The sequence below is a fragment of the Hippocampus zosterae genome, chromosome 6 (genome assembly GCF_025434085.1).
Source record: "Hippocampus zosterae strain Florida chromosome 6, ASM2543408v3, whole genome shotgun sequence".
Lineage (NCBI taxonomy): Eukaryota > Metazoa > Chordata > Actinopteri > Syngnathiformes > Syngnathidae > Hippocampus > Hippocampus zosterae.
Window position 1 is genome coordinate 7343938 of NC_067456.1, and position 20893 is coordinate 7364830.

At 41.4% G+C, this 20893-nt stretch overlaps 1 protein-coding gene across 1 annotated transcript; it reads right to left on the reverse strand.

Annotated features, from left to right (window-relative positions):
- Positions 1 to 554: 554 nt before the first annotated feature.
- On the reverse strand, positions 555 to 19190 carry plcxd3 (phosphatidylinositol-specific phospholipase C, X domain containing 3). Its single transcript, XM_052068522.1, has 6 exons — positions 18710 to 19190; positions 8240 to 8496; positions 5368 to 5541; positions 4858 to 5033; positions 4531 to 4632; positions 555 to 3844 (listed from the first exon to the last, which is right to left on the reverse strand). Exons 1-6 carry the CDS (start codon positions 18813 to 18815, stop codon positions 3685 to 3687), a joined length of 975 nt encoding a protein of 324 aa, XP_051924482.1. The 5' UTR covers positions 18816 to 19190; the 3' UTR covers positions 555 to 3684.
- Between the last annotated feature and the right edge of the window lie 1703 nt (positions 19191 to 20893).

Here is a 20893-nt window from a genome sequence, read left to right on the forward strand (position 1 = left end):
AGTTTTAAAAAAAGTGCTTTCTTTTTCACTTATTTTGACTTTACCTTGACAAATACCATTTTAATATTGTAAATTTTTGTCTAAAATGACAACTTTCAGTCAACAGTGCTTATAATAGCTTTTTTTATTTCACTCAAACTCCAATTACTCCCATCTCCAAAAGAGACTCGTTTTTGGTTGGGGTTTTTTTTTGGCCAATATTGTTTGTCACCACGTACGCCAAACACGTGTGTAAACAAACAAGCAGTCCAATTTCAAGTCAGTTCTGTTGTCAGCTTGCACGGTGCATTAGATCGTGAATGACATGGTGAATTACATGAATTATACAACACAGTCTGCGCAAGGTCACCCCATGTGCCACCGCTCGCCCACTTCCATTCTCATCACCGTGGAAACTAGGATGATTTTTTTTTTGGGGGGGGGGGGTTATTTCAGATTTATAATTTTTTTGGGGGTGGGGGGAGCTTCAAAAATTCCATCCTGCATTTATCGGATATGGGGAAAAGAACGCTTCCAGTTTTGCTTGACAAAAAGCCACGCAGGTCAAGGAGGGATGGCGTTTGGTATTTATAGCTTTTATTTATCTGACAATCTTGGAACGATGGTTTCATTTTACAACAGCAAAGGACTCTTTTATTGTATTATTCATTGAGTGATTTTTTTCTTTTTTTTTCTTAATACATCAGAACATAAAAGCAATAACAACAGCTTTGACCAGGGAAGACAATAATGACCTCACAACACAATTTGTACGCCCTTATCAAGTCTCTGGTCATTTGTGAAGTTTCAGCCTTTTGACTGCAATCAGGAATGAAAAAAAAAAAACCTGTCTTGAACTCATGCAACTGTAGGAATAGAGATAATAAAATCCAAACGGGACTTGAATATTCAAGTCTACCGCTCATGCATATCACTACCAAATTTGGTATAAAAAAAAAAAAAAAAAGAACCATAGTAAAGTAGTAAAGTCACTCACTGCTTTACAGTTTCTTGGCAATGTACTCTTGCAATTACATTATTTACAACCACAATATAAAACATAAAAAGCATAGCGGTCTGAGACACAGAATCGTACAAACTGCAGACTTTTCGTCGCAAGCACACGGCACAGTTGACTTTTAAGACACGTTCACTGATCCCGAATAGTTTTTGTGTAATGGTTGGATGGTCGGGGAGACGAGACAACAATCCTCACAAGGATGCATTCTCTGCAGTAAGTGCTGCTTTTGCTTTTGTTTGGAATGTCATCACACACTTGTTTTTGAGGTGCCGTATAGCCGCAAAAAATATTTACCATATTATCCGCACCATAAGGCGCACCTAAAAGCATTCCATTTTCTCAAAAGTTGACAATGCGCCTTATAATCTGATGCACCTTATATATGGATCAATGATCTGATTTCTTGGACGTAGTATTTTAAATGTTTTGTCAAGCAGTTTGCTACAGCTGCATCGGTTGTGAGAGCGCTATGTAAACAAAGCAGCATCGTATTGTATTGTGTTCTCTTTACCGTAACTCCATCTAGTGGATGCTTAACGCAACCACAGCCACTATTGCGGCTTCTATTCTGTGCGTCTTATAATGTGGTGCGCCTTATATATGAAAACAGTTTTAAAATAGGCCACTCATTGAAAGTGCGCCTTATACTACGAATTGCCTTATAGTGCGGATAGTACGGTAGTTGTTATAGAAACATCAAACGTCTTGGAGATGATCTTATAACCTTGACATTCAACCTGCTTGTCAATAATTTTTTTGTCTAATCCCCTAAGACTTTCTCGTTTGCTTGCTATAGTCCACATTCGCTGGTCTGATTTTGAAAAAAATTCACAATGACAACAAAACTTTTTTTTGGGTGCAGGTGAGAGATTTTTGGTGTGTACAGCACCTCATATTTCTGTCAATTCATTTGTCAACCTTTATTTACTCCTCGACCACACAAGGTATTTTATCAACACATAATGGAACAACAATTCCAGATATTGTGAAATTCAGAGATCTGGAAACAAGCAATAACACCAGATAAAGACACCAATATGCTACCGCTATCTAAACACGTTGAAACAGTGCTGCAAAAAAAAAAAAAAAAGAAAGAAAGAAACAGCTGACTTGAAATAAAGTTCACCTCTAAAATTGTGTGTCAGTAGAAAGACTACAAAAACACGGTGACTCATAGACGCTGCAGCACCGCAGTCGATACAGACGCACAAGGAGGAGATTGAAAGCAAAAGCAAACACTGGATAGACTCTTGTGAGCAATATTTTTATACATCACGACTCAGCACCCACCACCAATTCATTCGGAGCCAGCGGACTATTCACAAACAGCAACACCTTGTTGATTTCAAAAGGAGTAAAATCTTATTTGCTTCCTCGAGCCCCCGCAAACTCAACAGTTTAAGGTGAGATGTAATCAAAATAAATGGGACATTTTTTTTAATGTGTGAAAGTGCGACATGAAATTTTGCTTATTTAGATACTTTGGTGGTTATTGGTGGAAGGAGACAGGTTAAATTTGATAAATAAATCAAGAAAAAAAATATCAATGAAAATCTACAGTATAAGAATTTTGTAATCTAATTTCTCTGATATTGTGGGGGGAGGGTTTTAACCAGATGCTCTCAATAAATATATATTTTCAAGAAAATTACTTTTAAAAATATATAAATTTATACATTAAGAAAGAAGTAAAGCATTTGTAAAAAAGTGAAAACTTATTTTCTAATTTGGTGACTTCCCTACATCCTCTCAATAGTGTAAAATGTGTTTAAAATTAATCCACAATTATTTTTAAAAAACTTAAGAATTAAAAATGTATAAGAAATGTTTTACAAACTGTGCAATCTTATTGTTTCACCTCCCACTTTCTCTCAATAATAGGAGGTGGCCTTTTTGCAATACAAACAAATCAGATTCATAAAGAAATTGTGTGTGGGGGCGGGGGCACATCTGAAATCTTGCCACACACATGCAATATGATGTAGTGGGTTGAAATGAATAAATACCATAATTAAATATAACCATTAAAAATTAAAAAAAGGTTTTGGTTATTTCAATTTTTCCAACATACTCCCAAAATTACAGCGTAAGTAAAATCCGTCTCCCAAACTCACCCGCACCCCCACCCCCAAATTATTGTATCACAAATAATCTTGTGAAAATCAATAAATATATTTTTAAAATATTGAAATTATTATTCATTAAAAAAAAAAAGCCGAAATATTTAATGCTCTAACATGACTCTTCATTAGACTGGCTTCCCACTGAGTCAGGTGTACATTTATACTATTTCACACATGACCTTTGTGATCAGAATCATCGAAGAGAACCAGAAATGCCTGATGAGGAACATACCGAATATAAAATGCTTTACATGTGTATAGTGAAAGCGGTCATTTTTACAGCTCGGGTGGCGTCTCTCACTTAAAAGAGGGGACATTTTTGGCCCCAAATTAGCACTGTCACACCATCGAACTCACCATCGCAACGTTTCCTCTCTCAACCTCATCTCCGTGTCATTCACCGTTTCACTCTAGCCCTAAATAAAGTGGAAGGAGCAGCACATCTCCTCTGAAACAAACGGCAAGGAGAAAAGAGCACAGACCAAGACGGTCCCCCCCACCCACCCACCTGCCGGGCAGCAGGGGTGCGACCGCGCTCGATGGCGACACCTCTGACGGCTCTCAGGTGGCGTCGTCGTCGTCTTCGTCATCCATGTGGTAGTTGAGGGTGATGACGGCGCTGATGAACTCGCCCAGCTCAACAAAGTCGGCGGTGATGATATTGATGCCACTCTCGCCGGGCCTCTGCGACCGGATCCACTGCATCATTCCCGGCAAAGCCCTGCGAGGCACATGACCAAAGATGAGACCGTTAAGTTTACTTTGTTGGGCTGAGCAAAAGTGTCTTCAGTGTGGTGATGTTTCTTTATCTTCTTTGTGGTGTTCCCCAGGGATTAGTTGTGGGGCCAGTCAAGATTTCTTCGAGTATATTCATAACATTTGTAGGGTCTCAGCAATATTGAAGTTGATGTTTTGTGTGTGTCGGGGGAGGGAATTCCTGTCTGTGCTTTTTCCTGTATTTTTACCAAATGTAATGAGTTTTTGCTGGCCTTTTTACATAATTTAGTGTGAATCAAATGGAATATAAAAAACACAAAAAACGTTTTCACTTCACCGATCACAACTGAAATCAGAACGTCCACCAAAGCTGAGCGATATTTTGTATTTTGTACCCCTTCAAGATGCTCTTGAGCCGTTCATGCATTATACACCAAGAAAGAAAGAAAAGATACAAACAAATAAAATGAAAATCCACACTTTCATCTGAGCCACATCAATATTATATGTGTCTTCCACAAGGGCAGTGTTGAGGTTTTATCGTTATGTTATAATAAAATTGCCCGTACGGTCCAAGGGCAAGGCTGCACAACTGCTGGAGGGTATTGTGAAGCTAAATGTGACTAAGCTATTTAGTTTTCGAGAGAATTCTATGAATTCCTCTCGAGAACAGTGTCCATGCGCTCTCACCTTTCTGTGATTGTCTCTCGGAGTCCGCTAGCCACACCCTTCATCACTGTGCTGGCCTTCGGTGTGAGGACCACCTGGGAAACAAAGAAAGTGCCCTTCCTCCTGCAGGAAACAAGCAGTCCATCATTTGTTTTCCCTTTTTTTTTATTTTTACAAAATGTTGAAGTGTTCAGTTTGGCTCGCAACACAAGAGGACTGTTGTGGTCCATTTTACAGAAAATTACAGTGATGTGATCATAATGACCAAATGATGAATGCTCGCACATGCGCGCGCACACACACACACACACACACACACACACAAACACTGAGAGTCTGCTTGCTAACCTGCGGTCAGTGACAGAGGCCTGGAGGAACTGAACCAGCTTCTCCGGGTCGGTAGTGTTGGCCCATGGGGCGGGCATCATCTGGCCGGGCCAAAGAAAGGGCACCTCTAGGGCCATAGGGTGATGGTAGAAGACAAGCACCTGGTACTCCTTCTCCCACAGATACTGCAGACTCAACTGAGGACATGGGGACACAATTATGAATGTAAAAATAGATCTTTATCAGGTCTTTAATCTAAAATCATATGAGATAGAGTAGATATGCGGTACACATTAAAATTGTTATTATATAATCAACCCATCCATTTTCTGATACACTTATTCTCACAACAGTCACGGGCGTGCTGGAGCCTATCCCAGCTGTCTTTGGGCAGTAAACTGGTTGCCAGCCAATCGCAGGGCACACAAAGATGAACAACCATCCATACTCACACTTCCTTGTACCATGTCAATAGACATGTATTTTCACTTCACATGGACTTTGAAGAGTTCACCGTAATCAGAGGCATACCTCCTGGGCAAAAACAACTGGACAGAGCTTGTCTCCAAAAACGTCCTTCAACATGGTGACCAACTTCTCGTGGTGCAGGTTCTGTACGCCATAGAAGTGGTTGAAGTCCAGAAACACCACTTCTCTGGCGTGCGATGACAGGAAGCTGCTGATCTGCTCCAATCCTTCTCTGACCTACAGAAAAGCCACATACGAGGGATTCTTTTAAAACTAGGGCAGATCGCTAATCATAGTTTGAATCAGCAGAAAACTACACACCGGAGCTATCTGCCTCCTGCATTTGCTTGACGAATCATGCATTATTCATTGAGAAAATCTTGAAAATGTGCTCTGTTTTTCCCGTTTTTTTTTCTTTTTTACATTTAAATGACCATTCTTAGAAATCTACGAAAATGCAACACGTATTGGAATAAGTCATCATAAGTACAATAAGTCTGCTCCAATGTCAAGTCAAGTCAAGTCAACAGTATTTATAGAGCACTTTCAAACAGTCATCACTGCATACAAAGTGCTGTACATGGAGCAATTTAACATGCACAATAAACAGTAAGACAAATCGGTAATAAAGGCGGTAGAAAGCACCGGATGAGCTCAGAGAGGTAAGGTGGAGCGAGATTATTCAGAGATTTGAAAAAAAGAGGAGGATCTTGAAAATAACTCTAAAATAAATGGGGAGCCAGTGAAGGGATGCCAGAGTAGGAGTTATGTGCTCCCTCTTACGAGTACCAGTCAAGAGGCGAGCAGCGGCATTCTGGACCAGCTGAAGGCGTTTAATGGAGGACTGGCTGACTCCAAAGTACAGGGCATTGCAGTAATCCAGCCGGGATGTGACAAAGGGATGAATTACTGTCTCAAAGTGTTCATGTGAGAGGAGAGGTTTTATTTTGGCCAGTTGTCTAAGGTGAAAGAAGCTGGATTTAACAATGGCACCAATTTGCCGATCGAGTTTGAAATCACTGTCCAGTTTAAGGCCCAAGTTTGAGACTGTTGACTTAAGATAAGGAGACAGGGGCCCCAAGTCTACAGGATGGAATGTACAAGGGCCACTGGGACCAAACAATATCACCTCTGTCTTCTTTTCGTTGAATTTCACGAAATTTAATCTATAATTTAATCTAAATTAATCTAATTTAATGTGGACCAAAATCTCTGGCCAAAGTATGAGTAGCGTATCTCTGGGCAGGAAGATTAGGATGGTGGCCAAGAGAGGGAGGGTGATGACAGCAACCAGTGAGAGTGTTGGTGTAGTTGTAAAACTTTATTTACAGCACTGTAGGCAATATTCCCTGTGTTCCGTTAGCTAGACTTCCTCCATTGTAACAAAACATCTCAGCGTTTTATCTTGGCAGTGCTTACACAACACAAAAGGGCCGATGTATTTTGGAGGGGACTGATTGTTTATATTGAAAAGGAATTTAGTTTTGACACGTGTGAATTGTTTTGGGAGATATATAAGCTTTTGCAGGTTATCCGTGGTGTTGTGCTGAACCATCTGAATTATTTTGGGCCAAAGCAAAGCAATTGAGAAGCATCTTTGCAATTTTGCTGGTACTGACTCCTTATATGAGAAAGGAATCTTGTTTGAAGCATGTGTGAACAATTTCGGGTGGGATATCAACTTTTGCGAAAGAGCTATATTGTTACGCAGAGCCGTAAGACTGTTTGGCCAAATGACCTTTTAGCTTTTAGAATGTTATCTCTGTTTCAAGAAATTAGCCAAACCAATGGAGAACAACTTCAATACAATAACATTTCATTTAATGCGAAATTACAAGGTATACATAAAATGTTTTGGGTATAAAAAATAAAAATACCGGTAATTATGACAATTAATTGAAATGCGGTGTAGATCGGCTCCATTTTATCCATCTTTTAGTTTAAAAAAGTAGGACCTGAGCTTGGAGAAAAGATGACAGCTGGTAAAATGTTACATGTTCTTCCTTGGCCCATGTCACAAGTGTCTATAAAGCTTCAGCGAAATTTTGGGTCATCATGCTCACAAACATAAACTAATGGCACTCAGTGGCATGCAAACAACTGGCAAAGCGCAAAAATCGAAATTTGGATCAGCATCAAATTGTGCAAGTATATACATAGATATACATCTGCTCAGTGTGCCCATATTCCCCATATTCGGCGCTATTCACTGGAAAAATTAGGTTAAATTTCCTGTTGAGGAATATCAACTGGTCATAAAACAGATTAGAATGTCACACGGCAGCGCACACATGACCATTTGTCTTAATTTAACTCGCCACCAAATTGAACATCTTCATTAGGAGTCAAGCTTTCATTACCGGGAAATAGGATAAAATGTCAAGGTAGTTATGGAGGTTGATTTTGCATAATCATTCTCACTTAACAACCAACTCCTTGGCAGAGGTGTCATTTCATGCTCGACCTGATGATATCAAAATGTTTAAGGTGAACAGCTTGAAAGCTAGACATATGGAGACACACGTACAGTATAAATAGACAGATGGGTGGACAGAGACACAGAGAAGGAGAGAAACAGAGAGAGAGAAAGAGCGGTAGATAGCTCGGTCGACAGATCGAGGTACGTACCTAGCGATGTAGGTAGCTAGCTAGCTAAATAGCTAGCTAAAAAGCTAGCTAGCTCGATAGATAGATGTTTTACTTTTTATCTTCATTTTTGAGTGATAATATATTTGTTGTCTTATTTTGTTGCGGTACTTTTAGATGTGTTTTTTCAGCCCAAACATGTTTGAGAGATTACCGGTACTCCTGTTGCCGTGGTTTGCCTCTCCTTCTCCAATTGGCTCTACCTTACTACATTATCACGACCCTGAAAACGCTCTTCTTTACAATAACTACATAGATTGACTGAAATATGGTTAAAAGGTGGACTGACTGTGGCACTGAAGAGGCCATGCGCAAAGAAGAGCTCGTTGTCGGGGTCTCGGGGCTTGGTGGAGATGCGTAGGTCAAAAAAACGGACGCCAGCCTCCAGCTGGCTGTTGAAGTTCATGGTCTGCGTGGCTAACCACTTTCTCATCAGTTTCTTGGCCACCGTGCCAAAAACCGACACAAAGTTCTGCACCGTCTCAGGCTGCTCTGGGCCCACTGGAGACGCCTCGTCGATGTAGAAGCTGAAGGAGTCGTGGGAACCTGGAGGTGACACACACAAACACACAGCCTTCAGAAAGGATGTTTTGTTGTGCTGTATTTGTGTGGCCTGCGCTGGGATGAAAACGCGGGGTTAGAACCAGCCTGGCACCATGGCAACAACTTGTCTGAATAACAACATCAGGGTTGTTAAGTAATGAACCGAAACAACCTGAAAGCATTTCCAGCGCATCAGCATCCGGAAAATAATATAATGCTGAGTTGGTTTCATCCTCGCTTCAACTTCCTTATATTTTTCATCATAGTCCTCTAGCTATAATAGACCTTGTCAATGTTTGTGAAGACAAGCATTTTCTCCAAGCAGACATCACAGAAAACATTTAGTTGGGCTGTCTATGAGTGATTGAGCAAAACGCAACAGCTAGCCTTAGCAAACATTAACTGTACCTCAGTTGCTCCATCTTTGTTCCTTTCACTCCAGCAAGAGGTGAAGCCATTTCATTCTCAAAGATGTCGGCTGAATTCCTGATCATGAAAATCATTACTGTCGTGTTATGGTCTGAAGGTTTTGTGTCCTGATAAGACCTAATGGAGTGTGTGCGTGCGTGTGTGTGTGTCATTTTACACAAACCAGACTCATTGTTTTATCATCCGCCTGCTTGTTCTCATTTCTGCAATCGATTCTCCATCCTCTTTTTTTTCCCGTCTCATCCGAGGCCTGTTCAGTCTCACGCTGTAAAAACACGTGCACGCACATGCACACACTTAAACAAACAGAAAAACACGCAGAGCCAGAATGAAGCCTCTAGTCCGGCGTGCGTGCTGTGGCAAGCTTTTTTTCCAAGACGTTTTGAGACAAAGCAGGATTGACAGCTGAAGCGGGTGGGCACGGCAGCCAGGGTCATGTCATGAAGCAGAGCATGACCCTGACAAACTTGAACAGCTGGAGCTAAAGTTACCGGCGGGAAGGATTTATCTTCACTTTTTAAGGGCCAGCCAACTGAACAGACAAACAATCAGACTGCAATTCAACATTTTCACTGCTTCTCCAAACTCTCATCCATCAAATGCCTTGCTAATTAAAATGCATGCATAAGTGAGAGGATGTTCATCAATTGTGTGGTTGTTTTGCAAAATATTCGTATCTGTGCTCATCTATTCATGCTAGCAATGTATAGCGACAGGGAGAAGAGCAAAATATTCTTTCACTTAAATGACAGCGTATCCAGGTTTTTTTTTTTTGGGTGACAGTTGTTGTTTTGGAGCACGTTGTGAGAAAAATGTTGAATTTATACAATTTTATGTATTGAAGTGCACGAAATAAAATGATCCGGATCCAGGGCTTTTTTTTTCCCCAAGTGGACTAGACAAATAATTGAACATAATCCGCTTTGTGATGCTAGTAGACTAGAACGCAGGTGTCAAACTCAAGGCCCAGGGGCCAGGATGTGGCCCGCAAAAGCAAATCTAACATGTTGACTTCTATGACGCTTGGTAAAATTTTAACCAAAATTTCAAATTCTCATACGTAATATACTATTCTAAGTTTTCTTGTTACAGAAACTCTCATTACAGTAACTTAAACTACAGTTAAATAAACCATTATTCTTGACTTCCTTGTATGGTTTCACAGTCATAACGGCCCTCCAAGAAAACCGGGAACTATAATATGGCCCGCGACACCCCTGGACTTGATGACTACTTGGCTCAGGATGATTTTTATTTTGTGCAACCACTTGACAAAGTCAAATTGAGTAAATATAACAAAACCTTTTTTTCCCCCAGTGTCAATAGATGAACAAAGATATATTATTTGTCATGATAAACAATGCTTGGACCAGTTAAGTGAATTCGTATATGTACATATTCATAAACAAGAGACGTGCAACACATCTTTCTCTTCCTACAAGATTGTAATAGATTCAAAATTGCTCAAACCCTCCAGGCAAGGAAATAAAGCTGCATTACAAATTAAGAACGCTCTTAAATGTGTATGTCATAAAGCTTGTGCATTACGTTGTCATACAGAAAACCACACACTGTCTCAGTGGGACATCTTTAACCCTGGAGGGTTTTACCATCTTGCCAAACTGTCCACAAGAGCACAGAGATGCACGCTGGAGTTGAGTAACACTTGTGAGGATGAGCGAAGAGGAGAGAAGATGAGATGAGGGGAGGAGATAAAGAGGACATGAGAGGAGGAAGTGGAGAGGATTTAAGGAGATGATGACATAAAATTAAAAAAATGGGGTTTAAGATGACGAAGAGAAGACGGGTGAGGGGATGCTGGGGGGGGCAAGAAGGAGATGAGAAGCATACGGAAAGAAATGGGTAATGTCTAAGAGAAGTGCAGTGATAAGAGAAGATGGTGAGAGTGGAGGAGATGAGATAAGAATTTTAAGAAACGTGGAAAAGAAAATTAGGGGATAACTGTGGGTCGCGAAAAGGGGAATAAGGAGAAACGAGGAAGGAAGGCAGTTGAACAGATGAGAAGAGACAAAATGAGAAGGGAAGTTCTGAGAAGGTGATTTAATTCGACGTGGATTCGGAAAAAAAAGTACGAAAAGAGAGTAAGTGCAAGTAAATTTTTTGTCTACTCGTGCCTGTGCAACCGGAATGTTTTTTTTTGGGGGGTGCGTGGGGGGCGCTAACAAACTTCTCCACACTTCGGCCTATTTATCAATAATAAAGTGAGCAACATTTCAGATTAGGGGCAATTGCGCTCCTAGTGTAAAAAAAAAAAAAAGTTGGTGTGGTGTGTTGGAGGAGGCCCCCCCTGATTTGGAGCATACCCAGGGAAAGGTGAGGAAATGAAAGCAGCTAAGGAGAGAAAATGAGGAGATGTGGGAAAACAAGGAGAAAAAGGACGCGGTGGAATTCACGAGGGTATTTACTGAAATCTGAGAAGATGATGAGAGGAAACTAGGGAAGGAGATGAGAAGACAGGGAGGAAAGGAGACAAGGGGAGGATTGAAGGAAATGAATTTGGGAACTGAGACAAAGTGGAGCGTATCCACTGAGCAGAATTGAAATCCAGCATGTGGATATCCACTCCCCTTCATTCTCCCGTTGTGATTTCATCCCGCTCCCAGCCTAAGAATAGCTTTGGATGTGCACAAGGCTACCTGGCTGGACTGTCCTTTATCGCTTTTTTTCCCTTCCAAAACCACACACACACACACACACACACATGCTGCCCGCGTTCCGACTGGACTTTCAGAATCAAGACAAATGCCCTCCTGCGAGGAAACTCAATTAGCCGGCAGCACTCTAACTGAGGGCGCCTGTGTAGCAAATCCATACAAAATCATTTTCTGCTCGCTCGCAAGACATCTGGATACAGGATTGAATCAGGAATGTTTGCAGAATTGCCAACAAATATAAAAATAAATACGCTTCGATTCTATTTTCAGTCTCTCCAAACATCTCAGCGCACCGGTAACTGATCGGCATCATCCTCCTTGTTCGGGGATTAAGAGGCAACCGAGCGATCCAGTCAAAGGATTTAAGTCTCCGCTTTCGGAGGAAGCTGGAAAGACACCAAATACTCCCTCTGCTTCTGCGGCTACTTCTTGGATCGCCTCGGTTTGTGTATTTGGACCCAACTGACTGACTGACTGTCGACCAATCCATGGTGCACCCCACCTCTCACTCAAAGTCAGCGTGGATAGACGCCAGCTCACCCTTGACCCGAATGAGGTCAAAAAAAGATGGACGGATGCCCGTGCTATTTATTTCTTCCTTATCTTTATCATTTTAGCTCACAATTCCACTTAGGACATAGAAGCAGGGAAAAGAGCCCCTTGATTTAAAAATGACTCATTTAACCCTCGTAGTCCACCGTTTGCGATAAATGCAAAATTATGTCTTTGAATCAAAGCAAAGGCATTCGGAAAAACACGAGAGAGATAAAACGTATGGGGGGGGTTCTAAAATGGCCGAAATTTCATGACGTCACCGGCTGATAATTCTCAGGCATTGCAGCAATAATAAAAAAGGTTTTGATTCCGTAATCTTCACAATTTACATATTTTGCACCATAGAGACCCATTATAATTCATATTTTTGAATGCATCGTAAACCTAATGTGTAAACATGCATTTCACGCGATTTTTACGTCAATCGCTTTGTTTTCGCTTGGACAGACGTATGCATGCCACATTGTTGGGTTGAGGTCATTCCAATTGTGCAACTTTTAGGTGGCGCCAGAGGATCGCAAATGAGTTTGCCTTTTTGCAGGAGCCTTCAAATCAATGCATTTTACATGAACACGTCCGGTCGGGATTGTTAGTAGGCTTGGTTGGGACCTCCAGACACACATTTTTTTTGCAAAAAATAAAGAATAGAAAACCCCAAAGAACTAATAAAAACTAGATATGTATGGATGCCTCTGACCATTTTGAGTGTTTGAAAAAAAAAAAGAATGTTTGTATAACACAACATACATCATTTCCAAAATTGTAAAACGCGGAACTTAAGGGTTTTCTGTTTCGAATGACCTAAGGGTTAAATGCAAAATGTGGAAGAGAATGTTGCACTTCCAAATGGAGGCAACGTCACTTTTTGCGGCCATGTCCAAAACAACTGCTGTCCATTGTCATGATGCCGGATTGGTTTCATGGCGACATAAGCATATCCAAGTGCACAGTGGCTGAATTGAGGAGTGCGATGATGCCAATCTGGTGCCAAACAGCGAAACAGCCTGTGGCAGTTTGCATGGGCCGCCAGGGAAGCACATCTGTGCATGTGTCATCCATCTTTATGACGAGCAATTAGGAAAGATAATTATCCATGTGTGCTTTTATTGACTCCTGAATCTCCTCCGATGATAAGTCTATGTAATGTCAAAGAGATGATACAAGCTCAGTGTTCCCAATCCTACGGAGGTAATCTTCCCGACAGATTTTTCACACTGGCAGCGGCGCAAATCAGGTTGTTTAATGATGAAGTCCCGCAGCACATTTGTCATTGTCTCTGTTCGCTCGTGTAAGGCTGACCTTCAGGGCTTTAATCGTCATGCGATCATTCAGTCTGACGGGTTGCAAGTTTCTAAATTTGACGCGGCAAAAGCAGTTGTTGTTGTTTAGGCCACAATGTCATTTACAAAGAAGTGTGTAAATCCGTTCTCGTCGCGTTAACTAAGAGATTGGACACTGTATTTTATTGTAGGGCGGTAAGGCTGATTTATAGAAATAGGCAGCTGGAATGTGTTTTCTTAAATAAAATATATCAATAAAAATGACTCAATCAAAAGGCATCTCAGAGTAGTCGAATGAAAAACATGAATACAAGTCAACAAAACGGTTCTCATTGAAGTAAAAAGTTAAATATAACAGATCTGTAGTTAGGCAGATTGGGGTGTGCAACTCTTTCAATAGGAGACGATTCAATATGTATCTCAATATGTGGGGGCAATATGATTCAGGGACGATTCAATCATTTGATCTGATGCAACAACTTTCTTCTTGTTATTTAACCATAAGAACGAATTTGGCAGTACTATAAAATGGAACAGTTCTTTCCAAGATATATCTCTCTGGTAAAAGATGATTTGATCTCTGTATATTTTCAAGTGGAACGCTTTGGCTAGGGTCGGTTCGATGCTCTCACTGATTTTCCAATTCAATTTTATTTTTAAAACCAGAGGGGGAGCCATGTGCACCATTAGGACACCCCACGTTGAAAATCACTGCTGTAACTTCAGATATAAAACATCCTTTCATCGAAAAGCGGGAATAATGGAGCAAAACAGCCTTGTTTGTTGCTGTCTGACCCAATTTGGGTCCCGCCTGAATTGAACCTGGACACAATCAGTTTTCCCTTTGGGGAAAAATTAAACTATCAACAATCCAATTGCTGCACATGGTCGCTGCTAAAATAGAATCTCCTCGGATGAGGAAATCTTGACAAATAACCTCTGCCAAATGTGCAAACACAAAAGGCAAGATGAGTAAGCATCACAATGTGTTTATACAGAACATGGATCCAAACGGAGGAGGTGTGTATGAACAGAGCATCTGAGTTGCACCCCGCAACCGACACCCTCCACCCCAACTCCCCTTAAAGTGGCAATGAGGAAGTAATGATAGCTAATTAAATGGGACAGAGCATGTTGCCATGCTGATCGCTATCTCGGGTGCGTCTCAACCGGGCCACAATGAGGCGTGTGATTCAGCAAATTACTGGCATGACTTATTGCATGTCAATGCTGGTGTGTAGCATCTGTCTGATAAGCAGTGGCGGGCTGTGCATTTGACACCACCGGGTCCTTGCTGGGGACTTTGCCGACTTTATCCACCACTATTATGTCGCTCTTGTACTTTGTTGACGCTATCAATGTGACACAAAAATGCTGACATTCTTGCGAGCCAGTTAGCTGGCCATGTGTGGATTTTTTTTTAATGTGTTTGATAAAAGAATGAGTTCCGCGGCAAAGTGATTTCAGTGACTTGTTTCTAAATTGAGTAAAGTGGTGAAAAACATTGTGCAAAAAAAATTGTACCGTAATTCCCATACTAGAAGGCGCACTGGATTATGAGGCGCATCTTCAACGAATGGCCTATTTTGTCTTTCTTTTTCATATATTGGACGCACCGCGTTATAAGACGCAATGTGCAATGCATCCACTAGATGGAGCTACGCTCAAGGATATGCCAACAGAACACTACACTGATTTAATAGCGACAATCAGATGTCAGTAAAACCTATTTACCAAAGCAGCGACACAGTTCACTGAACCAACAGCAAGTTATAATATTGACTCGTTAACGTTAAACCCTCTTGCTGCTGCTCTATTTCTATCTATGAAACCGATCGCCTTAAGTTTGAACTCTGCGTTGTAAGCACGTCTCTAGCAAGGAGCCATTTTGGGGTTGACGTATTACCGTAATGACCATACACAAGGTGCATCGGATTTTAAGGCACGCTGTGAGCTTTTAATAAAATGGAAGTGCGCATTTTAGCGCGGGAAATACGGTACTGAACAGGAGGATATAAAGCTGAAACCAAGCCGTCCCACGCTCGTGATGTCGACAACACGTTACTAAGTAATGCGTTTCCTCAAAAGGGAGCACATCTTCCATTCATGACTGATCGAATTCATTAGCTTTTTCCAGTCAAATGATCAGCCTCCACTTACTCTTCAAACGTCACAAAGCTCAAATGTACTGAATATATGTTCTTTAACTTGATGGTGACATCAGCATTTCAAAGACCGGTACTTTTCCCCACTAATGGCAGTTACAGTAAACCGCTTCCAGGTTTGCAGTAGTGTGAGAGAATAGACAAGACTTAAACGGCGCACACATCTCAGACACGGCGGTCTCTCATTTATGTATTGTGCATGGAACAAAACTAAAAGTTAAATGGTAACAAAACACAGGAGGACACGATTCCAAAAACACCATAGTACTCACTAAAGGCATTCACCAAGTAACGATACTATGCAACGTGAGGAATGGAAAATTTGACATTTACAGCTTGAGCATAGTGAGGCATTGTGGGAATATTCAACTTCACATTCCCATCTAAGGGGGTGACGTCAAATATGGGTTGTCAAATTTTAGGTAATTTGATGACTCAGGTGTCCTTATCATACCACATAAACATCAATAAAGAAACAGTAGAAATTCACCTTTTTTAGCTGGATATACAATTACTATATTGACTTTGTACCAGGATACTCTGGGCTGGTGACAAAGTGTTATCTAGCTTCAATAAAATTATGGCCCCCGCCCCAAAAAAAAACATGGATCATAGCACAGGATCCGTTCAAGGTTAAAGATAAAGTTCCAAAAGATTCAATTGAATTGCTGTATTTATAAACAATGAACATTATAAATGTTGCCTTTTCTTATGACAAATATGTCAAGTAAAAGAAAAAAAAATGATTTAAAAAAATATATTCAAGTGAGCTTTGTTGCTGTAAATTGGGAATTTCTCCATTGTAAGACGAATAAAGGTTTTCTTATTATTATTATTCTTATTTTATTATTATAAAGACACTTTAAAAATAATTTTAAAAAACTAGTTGCACATTCATGTTCAGTGAAATCCATAAAATATTTTATTTGTATTAAAAGTAACTATGGTAATTCCGAAAGGTTGTCTTCATTTTATTTTTGAAAAAAGAAATTGTTAAAATGTCACGGTGAAAAAAAATGGGTGTCTTTTATGTTAACCCTTGTCAGGCTGTCGGTGTCTGCTCAATGTAACACTTAAAGTAACTTGTAATCAAACTTCCTTTGCAAACCAAGTGATCAGAAAAGTAACTCAGTTACTCTTAAAGCAAGTAATCTGTAAAGTCATTATATTACTTGTGTAAAATAACTGTGGCAGCACTGACGAGTGCTGAATGCCGTGATTCCGGACTCGCCCACCAGACCGATGAAATGCAGACCCACGCGCTACGCAAAACCGAGTGAAGCGGTGACTTATTGCCACCGACGCCGCAGCCGAGTAGAAGAGACTCTTCAGGGAAAGTTGACTGTTTATTACACACAGCGGCACTTCATTTTTTTAGCCCGTGACTCACGCAACAGACAATTGAGCACATGCTGTACGTTCTACAGGAACTACTTGAGCGAGACCAAAGAGTTGAGTTGGGCGGGTTCTCAACACCCTACTCGGGTTTTTGGATATGTACACAACATCTGACAGCCGGGCTCTATTTTCCACCACTTTGGAATTTCATTTTATATACTTGGTGATTTTTTTTTTTATTCATTCAAATTTGTTAGGCTTGTTCAAAACACTTTTCTGTGGTCTGTCAAATTTATTAGACATTTTTGGGCAAAATTCTGAGAATTGATGGAAATTTGACAGGATTTCAAACTGAATATATTAAATGTCGGTGCATACACCTAGCGTATCAGCTTGCAAGTGTACATGTATAAGGATTGAGGCCTGCCACAAATAGTGAAAATCCACAAGTAACTGGCACCCCTTAAATACTGGCTAAAGAATAGAGTGCTTTTTCTATTAAACGAAGCCAGGTATGGTCTTGAAGGATTCGTTAGAACTAACCCTTGAAATGGCACCAAAGTAATAGTTTTATTTTAGTTTAGGTCTGATCACAAAAACAGCGAATAGGTGAGTTTTTCTGCACCACACTCTTTTCCGTCATTTCATTTGAGTGCATGTCATCTTTGATCTTTGTCGTGTGCATGTCACCACAAACCGGTCACCATGCAGTTGCAAGGCACTTCTAGACAAATATCATTCACACCGACTGACAATTTCGTCTTCAATGAACTTTGCAAGTTATTCTGGAGATTACGGGAGAAAGCCAGAAGATAAACCCCACGCAAGCATGGAACGCCTCATAGGGATTCAAATTGTTTCCTTACTGTGAGTCAAACATGGCGACCATAATGTGCTGCCTTTACTTGAAAACACAAAATAAAGCACAGCAGCACGGACGAGTTTATGATAAATCTGTGGATTGACATAATGGCTTCATAATATTAATTGACTTACGCATTGCATAAAGGGAGGGTGCGCTGGAGGGGGTGGGGGTGGGGTGTTTATTCAGAACTGTGCACTCATTGGTTGGTAACATCCAACAACTCTTAATCTGTTTAACCCCCCCACCCCCACCCCACCCCATCCAAGTAGATTTATTCAAGTGTGTGTGGCTATCACGCCTTTGGGTACATGCAAAATTGTATCATGTGAATCTTCTATTATGTTCGTATTTGTGACATCAATATTATTCATATATAGAGAGCATATATTTGACTATTGCCGCAGTTACCAATTATATCCACACGATTAAAGTATCTATCTATCTATCCATCCATCCATCCATCGAATGTAAAGTTAAAAAAAAATCAAAGTCTACAGTATGGGTGAAAAGGCTTAAATCTGTCATGTTGCGCAACAGGTCTTGCACAACCAAAAGGAGACTTCCATTACGTTCTCGGTTTACAACAGCGTCGACAAACGACATTCCGAGAGGTTACGAATGGCGTTCGAGCAAGACTATGCCTTGCTCATAAGACAAGAATACGTAGCCTCCAATACTTTATGTGACCCGTTTTCATTTTGTCATTTTACATTAATGGACGATAAGGGATTTTGCATGCGAATATTTATTGTTTGACTTTTTGACTACGTCGTAGCGTGGGTTAGTGATGGTGCCGATTTACGTACGCGTTGATGGTCAAAGACCTCCTGTAGAATGTGTCCAAATCTTCCAACCACACATCCACAAGCGCGGGCAAACCCATCCGATGAAGAACATGGATTTACTTACCGGGGATGGCCAAGTTGGTGAGCGGGATGCTGTGCATGCTCTGCGGGAGACTCGACATCCAGTCGGCGAAGCGCATGTCACTACTTCTCCCGTGAGACGAAGCCATGCCGCCGCTGCAGCCGCCACCGCCGTGCTCAGTACGCGCTTCTCTGGTACCAGCTTGCCTTGATGCCGACCAGTCTGCCTGGTTGGATGGCTGGATGGATGGATATAGTGTGCGCTCCTCCTCCACCTCCTCCTCCTCCGCCCTTTCTGGACGCACGCGCACGCTCCAGACGCAAGTTAAGCGACAGTCCACATCGCACACACACTCACACACAACCCCGGGCGGTGCATGTCTGGGGGGAGCACAATTACGATGATGGGATCGTCTTCCGAACTGGACTGGATGTGCAAGGCATTATCACAGTTAACAGGTGCGTGGAGCAATAATACTTTGGAATAAATGTTACATTTCAAATGCTTCAAATTAACTTTATATCGGATTTGGAATTCCTGAAGAAAAAACGACCCCCCCTCCTTCCCAAACATTTGGATTTTTTTCCCCCCAACCTATAAGAAAATGTTCAATATGGCTACGCTAGTCCAAACCCTTTATTCTGATTACTGTTGCGTGTGTGGAATATGAATTAAGCAGCAAAATCCACCATGTTATTTTCTGTCAAACTATTACTGTATATGTTTTATGTTCAATAAACAAACAAACAAATGTTTATCCATCTCAGGAGGTGGCTATTTTGCCACTTGTTGTCGACTGAAAATGACATCACAATTGCTCACAGCTCAGCTTGCGAATGTCACATGACCAAACAGGTGAGCCATGATTGGTCGTCGCCTGCTTTTTGCCAACATCTTGGGCCATTCCCCTTTGCACAACGACTGGAATCATCCAGGGACCAGGATCCTTTCCTCTGCACCCTCCAGTTTACCTTACTCCGCAGGTTTTCAATGGGGTTGAGGTCTGGGGACTGGGTTGGCCTTGAGAGATCCTTGATTCTGTTCTGGTGAACCATTTCTACAATTTTCAGTACGATAATATGCTTAATTGAATTTACTTCAAGGCTTTTAAAACATCTTATTTGTTAGGGAGGGGCCAGCCAGGCAGCCTCCTCAGCCAGGGTGCTCTACACCTCACACCTGAGACTCATCAGCTCATCACCCACCTGTTGCCTGTCTGCTCGTTTGGACTGGTATAAATTGACTCACAGACATTACCCAGTGCAAGTTCGTGCCGTCACCACACCGGTGGACTCTGTTGCCGGCTCCTGCAGCTTCTTGTTCCTTGTGCGGACATTTCCTTGTGGACTCCTCCCTGAGTGATTTTGTGAATACTCTTAAATAAACGACGCCAAGTGTTAGCTTCCACAATACCTGCCTGTCACACCCTTGGGGTCACATCCAAACGCTAACATTATCGAGGGTGCCAATCATTCTGGAGGGCATTGTATATGTAGACAATCTATTTTAAGTTAGAAATTATGTTTAAAAATGGCCACTGAAAATTAAAATTGTTTGGGAACTGTTTACAGGTCTTTTATTATGGCCACCTTCACCTTGACTGGTTCCTTTGAAGGGTGCACATACATATAAATCAGTACAATATTGTTATTATTGACAGACAGAGGTACAGTGTCATTAGTCATTAGTTGTTTTGGATTATGTAGATGTATTCATTCATTCATTCATCTTCTGAGCCGCTTGATCCTCACTAGGGTCGCGGGGGGTGCTGGAGCCTATCCCAGCTGTCTTCGGGCAGTAGGCGGCGGACACCCTGAATTGGTTGCCAGCCAATCACAGGGCACACAAAGACGAACAACCATCCACGCTCACACTCACACCTATAGACAATTTAGAGTGTTCAATCAGCCTGCCATGCATGTTTTTGGAATGTGGGAGGAAACCGGAGCACCCGGAGAAAACGCACGCAGGCCCGGGGAGAACATGCAAACTCCACACAGGGAGGCCGGAGCTGGAATCGAACCCTGTACCTCTGCACTGTGAAGCCGACATGCTAACCACTGGACTACCGGGCCGCCCTATGTAGATGTAGTTTCACAAATATCATTTGGCTCCAGAGGTGTATCAAATAAGAAAATACATTGCAAAAACCCTTGGAATTGCTGAAGAAATTCCCATTGACATCCCGAGCAAGCATGTGTCCCTCGGACGTGTATTCCATATGAT

Bases quoted from the DNA above. Each gene is read 5' to 3' on its own strand.
- plcxd3 (XM_052068522.1), bottom strand. From the start codon at position 18,815: ATGGCTTCGTCTCACGGGAGAAGTAGTGACATGCGCTTCGCCGACTGG. The intron at 5,034-5,367 runs GTATGCCTCTGA...CCATGTCCTCAG, and splicing joins CAGTTGTTTTTGCCCAGGAG to TTGAGTCTGCAGTATCTGTG. The intron at 4,633-4,857 runs GTTAGCAAGCAG...TGTTTCCTGCAG, and splicing joins GCCTCTGTCACTGACCGCAG to GAGGAAGGGCACTTTCTTTG.